General features: G+C 37.2%; 1 protein-coding gene across 1 annotated transcript in view; it reads right to left on the bottom strand.

Annotated features, from left to right (window-relative positions):
- LOC139402029 (adhesion G protein-coupled receptor L1-like) overlaps positions 1 to 12,500 on the bottom strand; it is a 78,224-nt gene that overhangs the window by 33,617 nt on the left and 32,107 nt on the right. Inside the window, exons 3-5 of the mRNA XM_071146080.1 lie at positions 11,928 to 12,011; positions 1,889 to 2,018; positions 1,291 to 1,400 (exon numbers count right to left, since the gene is read on the bottom strand). Coding sequence (XP_071002181.1) covers positions 1,291 to 1,400; positions 1,889 to 2,018; positions 11,928 to 12,011 — 324 coding nt within the window. The remainder of the gene's footprint in view (positions 1 to 1,290; positions 1,401 to 1,888; positions 2,019 to 11,927; positions 12,012 to 12,500) is intronic.

Raw genomic sequence — 12,500 nt, forward strand, 5'->3', positions numbered from 1 at the left:
CACTCTCCTTCCATCCCTCCCTCCACTCTCCTTCCATCCCTCCCTCCACTCTCCTTCCATCCCTCCCTACACTCTCCTTCCATCCCTCCCTCCACTCTCCCTCCATCCCTCCCTCCACTCTCCTTCCATCCCTCCCTCCACTCTCCCTCCATCCCTCCTTTATCCCACATTCCCTACTCTCTCCTTCCATCCCTCCCTCCACTCTCCCACCCTTCCTTGACTCTCCCATCATCCCTCCACTCTCCTTCATCCCTCCTTCCTCCCATCATCCCTCCACTCTCCCATCATCCCTCCCCTTTCCCATCATCCCTCCACTCTCCTTCATCCCTCCTTCCTCCCATCATCCCTCCACTCTCCCATCATCCCTCCACTTTCCCAACATCACTCCACTCACCCATCATCCCTCCACTCTCCTTCATCACTCCTTCCTCCCATCATCCCTCCACTCTCCCTCATCTCTCCACTCTCCTTCATCCCTCTTTCCTCCCATCATCCCTCCTTCCTCCTATCATCCCTCCTCCCTCCCTCCTCCCTCCACTCTCCATCCATCCCTCCTCCCTCCACTCTCCATCCATCCCTCCTCCCTCCACTCTCCCTCCACTCTCCATCCATCCCTCCTCCCTCCCTCCTCCCTCCACTCTCCATCCATCCCTCCTCCCTCCACTCTCCATCCATCCCTCCTCCCTCCCTCCTCCCTCCACTCTCCATCCATCCCTCCTCCCTCCCTCCTCCCTCCACTCTCCATCCATCCCTCCTCCCTCCCTCCTCCCTCCACTCTCCATCCATCCCTCCTCCCTCCCTCCTCCCTCCACTCTCCATCCATCCCTCCTTCCTCCCTCCTCCCTCCACTCTCCATCCATCCCTCCTCCCTCCCTCCTCCCTCCATCCACCCCTCCTTCCTCTCTCCTCCTGTGGAGAAAACAGAGTTTTTCATGATGGACAAAATAAAGCTGAAAAAGAAGAAAGTTGTTGCTGTTTTTTAAAAATAAAACACACACAGTCAAATAATAAATCAGCAATTGTTCCTCGCTGGTAAATCTGTAATAAAACAGAGTTAGAGCTCAGTGTGTCTGTGTGTACGTGTATGTGTGAGTGTGTGTGTGCTTATGTGTGTGCTTATGTGTGTGTATGTGTGTGTGTGTGTGTGAATGTGTGTGTATGTGTGTATGGTGTGATTATGTGTGTGAATGTGTGTGTGTGTTTATGTGTGAGTGTGCATGTGTGTGTGTGTATGGTGTGTTTATGTGTGAGTGTGTGTGTGTGCATTTGTGAGTGTGTGTGTGTACTTACTGTAAGGAACACATTCATACTGTATCTCCAGGTATTTGTATGTACCAGGACAGGGGTCTGGAAACACATCTACTCCTGCTATCACTACACACTGGGTCCTGTTGTTACACCTAGAGAGACAGAGATGGAGGAGGGAGAGAGAGGGGGGGAGGAGGTAGGAGGGACGAAGGAGAGAGGGAGAGAGGGAGAGAGGAGGGAGAGAGAGCGGGAGAGAGGGAGGAGGAAGATAGGAGGGAGGAGATTGGGAGGGAGAGAGAGAGAGAGAGAGAGAGAGAGAGAGAGGGAGGGAGGGAGAGAGAGAGAGCAAGAGGGAGAGAGGGAGGGGGGGAGAGGGAGAGAGGAGGGAGAGAGGGAGAGAGGAGGGAGAGAGGAGGGAGAGAGAGCGGGAGAGAGGGAGAAGGGAGATAGGAGGGAGGGAGATTGAGTGGGAGAGAAAGAGAGAGAGAGAGAGAGAGAAAGAGAGAAAGGGAGGGAGGGAGAGAGAGAGAGCAAGAGGGAGATAGGGAGGGAGGGAGAGGGGGAGAGAGAGTAGTAGTATTGATTGGGGCTTCAATGAAAACAGTGCTGAGAACCGAACCACTGTTACACACATACACACCTCTGGGCCATGATCTTGAGTGCGTCTGGGAGGTAACACTGTGTGTTCTCCATCTGAAATTGGTCCGCGTCACAGATCTTATCGTCCGTGCGTCCGTAGTTTGCTGTCTCAATCATTATGACGTCACTTCCTGGAAACGGTCATTTCCCAGGAAGACAAAAATATATGAATTCAGCTGTTTAAAAGTTAAACAAAGGGTCAAATATAAAATGTGTCGTTCTGGCAGGGAGACTAGTTATAATGGCAGGGAGACTAGTTATAATGTGTCATTCTGGTAAAGCAGGGAGACTAGTTATAATGTGTCATTCTGGTAAAGCAGGGAGACTAGTTATAATGTATCATTCTAGTAAAGCAGTGAGACTAGTTATAATGTATCATTCTAGTAAAGCAGTGAGACTAGTTATAATGTATCATTCTGGTAAAGCAGGGAGACTAGTTATGATGTATCATTCTAGTAAAGCAGTGAGACTAGTTATAATGTATCATTCTAGTAAAGCAGTGAGACTAGTTATAATGTATCATTCTGGTAAAGCAGGAAGACTAGTTATAATGTATCATTCTAGTAAAGCAGTGAGACTAGTTATAATGTATCATTCTGGTAAAGCAGGAAGACTAGTTATAATGTATCATTCTGGTAAAGCAGGGAGACTAGTTATAATGTATCATTCTGGTAAAGCAGGAAGACTAGTTATAATGTATCAAGACTAGTTATAATGTATCAAGACTAGTTATAATGTATCAAGACTAGTTATAATGTATCAAGACTAGTTATAATGTATCATTCTGGTAAAGCAGGGAGACTAGTTATAATGTATCATTCTGGTAAAGCAGGGAGACTAGTTATAATGTATCATTCTGGTAAAGCAGGAAGACTAGTTATAATGTATCAAGACTAGTTATAATGTATCAAGACTAGTTATAATGTATCAAGACTAGTTATAATGTATCAAGACTAGTTATAATGTATCAAGACTAGTTATAATGTATCAAGACTAGTTATAATGTATCATTCTGGTAAAGCAGGGAGACTAGTTATAATGTATCATTCTGGTAAAGCAGGAAGACTAGTTATAATGTATCAAGACTAGTTATAATGTATCAAGACTAGTTATAATGTATCAAGACTAGTTATAATGTATCAAGACTAGTTATAATGTATCATTCTGGTAAAGCAGGGAGACTAGTTATAATGTATCAAGACTAGTTATAATGTATCATTCTAGTAAAGCAGGGAGACTAGTTATAATGTATCATTCTGGTAAAGCAGGGAGACTAGTTATAATGTATCAAGACTAGTTATAATGTATCATTCTAGTAAAGCAGTGAGACTAGTTATAATGTATCATTCTGGTAAAGCAGGGAGACTAGTTATAATGTATCAAGACTAGTTATAATGTATCATTCTGGTAAAGCAGGAAGACTAGTTATAATGTATCATTCTGGTAAAGCAGGGAGACTAGTTATAATGTATCAAGACTAGTTATAATGTATCATTCTGGTAAAGCAGGGAGACTAGTTATAATGTATCAAGACTAGTTATAATGTATCATTCTGGTAAAGCAGGGAGACTAGTTATAATGTATCAAGACTAGTTATAATGTATCATTCTGGTAAAGCAGGGAGACTAGTTATAATGTATCAAGACTAGTTATAATGTATCATTCTGGTAAAGCAGGGAGACTAGTTATAATGTATCAAGACTAGTTATAATGTATCATTCTGGTAAAGCAGGGAGACTAGTTATAATGTATCAAGACTAGTTATAATGTATCATTCTGGTAAAGCAGGGAGACTAGTTATAATGTATCAAGACTAGTTATAATGTATCATTCTGGTAAAGCAGGGAGACTAGTTATAATGTATCAAGACTAGTTATAATGTATCATTCTAGTAAAGCAGGGAGACTAGTTATAATGTATCAAGACTAGTTATAATGGCAGGAGACTAGTTATAATGTGTCAAGACTAGATATAATGTATCATTCTGGTAAAGCAGGGAGACTAGTTATAATGTATCATTCTGGTAAAGCAGGGAGACTAGTTATAATGTATCATTCTGGTAAAGCAGGGAGACTAGTTATGATGTATCATTCTAGTAAAGCAGGGAGACTAGTTATGATGTATCATTCTAGTAAAGCAGGGAGACTAGTTATAATGTGTCATTCTGGTAAAGCAGGGAGACTAGTTATAATGTATCATTCTGGTAAAGCAGGGAGACTAGTTATGATGTATCATTCTAGTAAAGCAGGGAGACTAGTTATGATGTATCATTCTAGTAAAGCAGGGAGACTAGTTATAATGTGTCATTCTGGTAAAGCAGGGAGACTAGTTATAATGTATCATTCTGGTAAAGCAGGGAGACTAGTTATGATGTATCATTCTAGTAAAGCAGGGAGACTAGTTATGATGTATCATTCTAGTAAAGCAGGGAGACTAGTTATAATGTATCATTCTAGTAAAGCAGGGAGACTAGTTATAATGTATCATTCTAGTGAAGCAGGGAGACTAGTTATGATGTATCATTCTAGTAAAGCAGGGAGACTAGTTATAATGTATCATTCTGGTAAAGCAGGGAGACTAGTTATGATGTATCATTCTAGTAAAGCAGGGAGACTAGTTATAATGTATAATTCTAGTGAAGCAGGGAGACTAGTTATGATGTATCATTCTAGTAAAGCAGGGAGACTAGTTATGATGTATCAAGACTAGTTATAATGTATCATTCTAGTAAAGCAGGGAGACTAGTTATGATGTATCATTCTAGTAAAGCAGGGAGACTAGTTATAATGTATCATTCTAGTAAAGCAGGGATACTAGTTATAATGTATCATTCTAGTGAAGCAGGGAGACTAGTTATGATGTATCATTCTAGTAAAGCAGGGAGACTAGTTATGATGTATCATTCTAGTAAAGCAGGGAGACTAGTTATAATGTATCATTCTAGTGAAGCAGGGAGACTAGTTATGATGTATCATTCTAGTAAAGCAGGGAGACTAGTTATGATGTATTAAGACTAGTTATAATGTATCATTCTAGTAAAGCAGGTAGACTAGTTATGATGTATCATTCTAGTAAAGCAGGGAGACTAGTTATAATGTATCATTCTAGTAAAGCAGGAGACTAGTTATAATGTATCAAGACTAGTTATAATGGCAGGAGACTAGTTATAATGTATCAAGACTAGTTATGATGTATCATTCTAGTAAAGCAGTGAGACTAGTTATAATGTATCATTCTAGTAAAGCAGGGAGACTAGTTATAATGTGTCATTCTAGTAAAGCAGGGAGACTAGTTATAATGTGTCATTCTGGTAAAGCAGGGAGACTAGTTATAATGTATCAAGACTAGTTATGATGTATCATTCTAGTAAAGCAGTGAGACTAGTTATAATGTATCAAGACTAGTTATGATGTATCATTCTAGTAAAGCAGGGAGACTAGTTATAATGTGTCATTCTGGTAAAGCAGTGAGACTAGTTATAATGTGTCATTCTGGTAAAGCAGGGAGACTAGTTATAATGTATCATTCTGGTAAATCAGGGAGACTAGTTATAATGTGTCATTCTGGTAAAGCAGGGAGACTAGTTATAATGTATCAAGACTAGTTATAATGTGTCATTCTGGTAAAGCAGGGAGACTAGTTATAATGTATCAAGACTAGTTATGATGTATCATTCTAGTAAAGCAGTGAGACTAGTTATAATGTATCAAGACTAGTTATGATGTATCATTCTAGTAAAGCAGGGAGACTAGTTATAATGTGTCATTCTGGTAAAGCAGGGAGACTAGTTATAATGTATCAAGACTAGTTATGATGTATCATTCTAGTAAAGCAGTGAGACTAGTTATAATGTATCAAGACTAGTTATGATGTATCATTCTAGTAAAGCAGGGAGACTAGTTATAATGTATCATTCTAGTAAAGCAGTGAGACTAGTTATAATGTATCATTCTGGTAAAGCAGTGAGACTAGTTATAATGTATCATTCTAGTAAAGCAGTGAGACTAGTTATAATGTATCATTCTAGTAAAGCAGTGAGACTAGTTATAATGTATCATTCTGGTAAAGCAGTGAGACTAGTTATAATGTATCATTCTGGTAAAGCAGTGAGACTAGTTATAATGTATCATTCTGGTAAAGCAGTGAGACTAGTTATAATGTATCATTCTGGTAAAGCAGTGAGACTAGTTATAATGTATCATTCTGGTAAAGCAGTGAGACTAGTTATAATGTATCAATCTGGTAAAGCAGTGAGACTAGTTATAATGTATCAAGACTAGTTATAATGTATCATTCTGGTAAAGCAGTGAGACTAGTTATAATGTATCAAGACTAGTTATAATGTATCATTCTGGTAAAGCAGTGAGACTAGTTATAATGTATCAAGACTAGTTATAATGTATCATTCTAGTAAAGCAGTGAGACTAGTTATAATGTATCATTCTCGTAAAGCAGTGAGACTAGTTATAATGTATCATTCTGGTAAAGCAGTGAGACTAGTTATAATGTATCATTCTGGTAAAGCAGTGAGACTAGTTATAATGTATCATTCTGGTAAAGCAGTGAGACTAGTTATAATGTATCAAGACTAGTTATAATGTATCATTCTGGTAAAGCAGTGAGACTAGTTATAATGTATCAAGACTAGTTATAATGTATCATTCTGGTAAAGCAGTGAGACTAGTTATAATGTGTCATTCTGGTAAAGCAGGGAGACTAGTTATAATGTATCAAGACTAGTTATGATGTATCATTCTGGTAAAGCAGTGAGACTAGTTATAATGTATCAAGACTAGTTATGATGTATCATTCTAGTAAAGCAGTGAGACTAGTTATAATGTGTCATTCTAGTAAAGCAGGGAGACTAGTTATAATGTATCAAGACTAGTTATGATTTATCATTCTAGTAAAGCAGTGAGACTAGTTATAATGTGTCATTCTAGTAAAGCAGGGAGACTAGTTATAATGTATCATTCTGGTAAAGCAGTGAGACTAGTTATAATGTATCATTCTGGTAAAGCAGTGAGACTAGTTATAATGTATCAAGACTAGTTATAATGTATCATTCTGGTAAAGCAGTGAGACTAGTTATAATGTATCAAGACTAGTTATAATGTATCATTCTGGTAAAGCAGTGAGACTAGTTATAATGTGTCATTCTGGTAAAGCAGGGAGACTAGTTATAATGTATCAAGACTAGTTATGATGTATCATTCTGGTAAAGCAGTGAGACTAGTTATAATGTATCAAGACTAGTTATGATGTATCATTCTAGTAAAGCAGTGAGACTAGTTATAATGTGTCATTCTAGTAAAGCAGGGAGACTAGTTATAATGTATCAAGACTAGTTATGATTTATCATTCTAGTAAAGCAGTGAGACTAGTTATAATGTGTCATTCTAGTAAAGCAGGGAGACTAGTTATAATGTATCAAGACTAGTTATAATGGCAGGGAGACTAGTTATAATGTATCATTCTAGTAAAGCAGGGAGACTAGTTATGATGTATCAAGACTAGTTATAATGTATCATTCTAGTAAAGCAGTGAGACTAGTTATAATGTATCATTCTAGTAAAGCAGGGAGACTAGTTATAATGTATCATTCTAGTAAAGCAGTGAGACTAGTTATAATGTATCAAGACTAGTTATGATGTATCATTCTAGTAAAGCAGTGAGACTAGTTATAATGTGTCATTCTAGTAAAGCAGGGAGACTAGTTATAATGTATCAAGACTAGTTATGATGTATCATTCTGGTAAAGCAGTGAGACTAGTTATAATGTATCATTCTGGTAAAGCAGGGAGACTAGTTATAATGTATCAAGACTAGTTATAATGGCAGGGAGACTAGTTATAATGTATCATTCTAGTAAAGCAGGGAGACTAGTTATGATGTATCAAGACTAGTTATAATGTATCATTCTAGTAAAGCAGTGAGACTAGTTATAATGTATCATTCTAGTAAAGCAGGGAGACTAGTTATAATGTATCATTCTAGTAAAGCAGGGAGACTAGTTATAATGTATCAAGACTAGTTATGATGTATCATTCTAGTAAAGCAGGGAGACTAGTTATAATGTATCATTCTAGTAAAGCAGGGAGACTAGTTATAATGTATCATTCTAGTAAAGCAGGGAGACTAGTTATAATGTATCAAGACTAGTTATAATGTATCATTCTAGTAAAGCAGGGAGACTAGTTATAATGTATCAAGACTAGTTATAATGTATCATTCTAGTAAAGCAGTGAGACTAGTTATAATGTGTCATTCTGGTAAAGCAGGGAGACTAGTTATAATGTATCATTCTAGTAAAGCAGGGAGACTAGTTAGAATGTATCAAGACTAGTTATAATGTATCATTCTAGTAAAGCAGGGAGACTAGTTATAATGTATCATTCTAGTAAAGCAGGGAGACTAGTTACAATGTATCAAGACTAGTTATAATGGCAGGGAGACTAGTTATAATGTATCATTCTAGTAAAGCAGGGAGACTAGTTATGATGTATCAAGACTAGTTATAATGTATCATTCTAGTAAAGCAGTGAGACTAGTTATAATGTATCATTCTAGTAAAGCAGGGAGACTAGTTATAATGTATCATTCTAGTAAAGCAGGGAGACTAGTTATAATGTATCAAGACTAGTTATAATGTATCATTCTAGTAAAGCAGGGAGACTAGTTATAATGTATCATTCTAGAAAAGCAGGGAGACTAGTTATAATGTATCATTCTAGTAAAGCAGGGAGACTAGTTATAATGTATCAAGACTAGTTATAATGTATCATTCTAGTAAAGCAGGGAGACTAGTTATAATGTATCAAGACTAGTTATAATGTATCATTCTAGTAAAGCAGTGAGACTAGTTATAATGTGTCATTCTGGTAAAGCAGGGAGACTAGTTATAATGTATCATTCTAGTAAAGCAGGGAGACTAGTTATAATGTATCAAGACTAGTTATAATGTATCATTCTAGTAAAGCAGGGAGACTAGTTATAATGTATCATTCTAGTAAAGCAGGGAGACTAGTTATAATGTATCATTCTAGTAAAGCAGTGAGACTAGTTATAATGTATCAAGACTAGTTATGATGTATCATTCTGGTAAAGCAGGGAGACTAGTTATAATGTATCAAGACTAGTTATGATGTATCATTCTAGTAAAGCAGGGAGACTAGTTATAATGTATCAAGACTAGTTATGATGTATCATTCTAGTAAAGCAGGGAGACTAGTTATAATGTGTCATTCTAGTAAAGCAGGGAGACTAGTTATGATGTATCATTCTGGTAAAGCAGGGAGACTAGTTATAATGTATCAAGACTAGTTATGATGTATCATTCTAGTAAAGCAGGGAGACTAGTTATAATGTGTCATTCTAGTAAAGCAGGGAGACTAGTTATAATGTGTCATTCTGGTAAAGCAGGGAGACTAGTTATAATGTATCAAGACTAGTTATGATGTATCATTCTAGTAAAGCAGTGAGACTAGTTATAATGTATCAAGACTAGTTATGATGTATCATTCTAGTAAAGCAGTGAGACTAGTTATAATGTATCAAGACTAGTTATGATGTATCATTCTAGTAAAGCAGTGAGACTAGTTATAATGTATCAAGACTAGTTATAATGTGTCATTCTGGTAAAGCAGGGAGACTAGTTATAATGTATCAAGACTAGTTATGATGTATCATTCTGGTAAAGCAGGGAGACTAGTTATAATGTGTCATTCTAGTAAAGCAGGGAGACTAGTTATAATGTGTCATTCTGGTAAAGCAGGGAGACTAGTTATAATGTATCAAGACTAGTTATGATGTATCATTCTAGTAAAGCAGTGAGACTAGTTATAATGTATCAAGACTAGTTATGATGTATCATTCTAGTAAAGCAGTGAGACTAGTTATAATGTATCAAGACTAGTTATGATGTATCATTCTAGTAAAGCAGGGAGACTAGTTATAATGTGTCATTCTAGTAAAGCAGGGAGACTAGTTATAATGTGTCATTCTGGTAAAGCAGGGAGACTAGTTATAATGTATCAAGACTAGTTATGATGTATCATTCTAGTAAAGCAGTGAGACTAGTTATAATGTATCAAGACTAGTTATGATGTATCATTCTAGTAAAGCAGTGAGACTAGTTATAATGTATCAAGACTAGTTATGATGTATCATTCTAGTAAAGCAGGGAGACTAGTTATAATGTGTCATTCTAGTAAAGCAGGGAGACTAGTTATAATGTGTCATTCTGGTAAAGCAGGGAGACTAGTTATAATGTATCAAGACTAGTTATGATGTATCATTCTAGTAAAGCAGTGAGACTAGTTATAATGTATCAAGACTAGTTATGATGTATCATTCTAGTAAAGCAGGGAGACTAGTTATAATGTGTCATTCTAGTAAAGCAGGGAGACTAGTTATAATGTGTCATTCTGGTAAAGCAGGGAGACTAGTTATAATGTGTCATTCTGGTAAAGCAGGGAGACTAGTTATAATGTATCAAGACTAGTTATGATGTATCATTCTAGTAAAGCAGGGAGACTAGTTATAATGTGTCATTCTAGTAAAGCAGGGAGACTAGTTATAATGTGTCATTCTGGTAAAGCAGGGAGACTAGTTATAATGTGTCATTCTGGTAAAGCAGGGAGACTAGTTATAATGTATCAAGACTAGTTATGATGTATCATTCTAGTAAAGCAGGGAGACTAGTTATAATGTGTCATTCTAGTAAAGCAGGGAGACTAGTTATAATGTGTCATTCTGGTAAAGCAGGGAGACTAGTTATAATGTATCAAGACTAGTTATGATGTATCATTCTAGTAAAGCAGTGAGACTAGTTATAATGTATCATTCTAGTAAAGCAGTGAGACTAGTTATAATGTATCATTCTAGTAAAGCAGTGAGACTAGTTATAATGTATCAAGACTACAGAATACTACATCCATCCTCATTACAGTGATAGAATACTACATCCATCCTCATTACAGTGATAGAATACTACATCCATCCTCATTACTTTGATATAATACTACATCCATCCTCATTACAGTGATAGAATACTACATCCATCCTCATTACAGTGATATAATACTACATCCATCCTCATTACAGTGATAGAATACTACATCCACCCTCATTACTTTGATAGAATACTACATCCACCCTCATTACTGTGATAGAATACTACATCCATCCTCATTACAGTGATAGAATACTACATCCACCCTCATTACAGTGATATAATACTACATCCATCCTCATTACAGTGATAGAATACTACATCCATCCTCATTACAGTGATATAGTACTCCATCCATCCTCATTACAGTGATATAATACTACATCCAACCTCATTACAGTGATAGAATACTACATCCAGCCTCATTACAGTGATAGAATACTACATCCATCCTCATTACAGTGATAGAATACTACATCCACCCTCATTACTGTGATAGAATACTACATCCATCCTCATTACAGTGATAGAATACTACATCCATCCTCATTACAGTGATAGAATACTACATCCACCCTCATTACAGTGATATAATACTACATCCACCCTCATTACTGTGATAGAATACTACATCCACCCTCATTACTGTGATATAATACTACATCCACCCTCATTACTGTGATAGAATACTACATCCATCCTCATTACAGTGATATAATACTACATCCATCCTCATTACTGTGATAGAATACTACATCCATCCTCATTACAGTGATAGAATACTACATCCATCCTCATTACAGTGATAGAATACTACATCCATCCTCATTACAGTGATAGAATACTACATCCATCCTCATTACTGTGATATAATACTACATCCATCCTCATTACTGTGATAGACTAATACGTTCAACCTCATTACAGCTACAGCACATGATTTCATTACAATCAACTACACACACATACATGCACAAACATGAACACACACACAGACACACACTCGCACACACACACACACACACACACACACACACACACACACACACACACACACACACACACACACACACACACACACGCCTACCTGGACAGCGCAGCTCGATAGGGTAGCCCTCACACGCTAGCTCCCTCCTCAGGATGCCGAAGGGAATCGCAGCTCTGGACATAGCTGGGGGGGGGAGACAACAGTTCATTAACGAACACCTCTTTAAGACAGACATTCTAATTAATAGTTAGGCAGTCAGTTAGGCAATCAGTCAGTTAGTTAGGCAGTCAGTTAGGAAGTCAGTTAGGCAGTCAGTCACTTCGTTAGTTAGTTAGTTAGTCAGTTAGAGAATAAGTCAGTTAGTTATTTAGTTAGTTAGTAAACCAGTCAGTTAGTCAGGCAGTCAGTTAGGCAGTCAGTCACTTCGTTAGTTCGTTAGTCAGTTTGTTAGTTAGGCAATCAGTTAGTTAGTTAGTTAGTCATTTAGGTAATCAGCCAGTTAGGTAGTTAGGCAGTTAGGTAGTCAGCCAGTTAGGCAGTTAGGCAAAATGGCAGTTAGTTAGTTAGTTAGTTAGCTAGTTAGTTAGTTAGTCAGTTAGGCAATCACTTAGTTAGTTAGTTAGTTAGTTAGTTAGTTAGTTAGTTAGTCAGTCCGTTAGGCAATCAGTTAGT

This window comes from Oncorhynchus clarkii, unplaced genomic scaffold (genome assembly GCF_045791955.1).
Source record: "Oncorhynchus clarkii lewisi isolate Uvic-CL-2024 unplaced genomic scaffold, UVic_Ocla_1.0 unplaced_contig_483_pilon_pilon, whole genome shotgun sequence".
NCBI classification, from domain to species: Eukaryota; Metazoa; Chordata; class Actinopteri; order Salmoniformes; family Salmonidae; genus Oncorhynchus; species Oncorhynchus clarkii.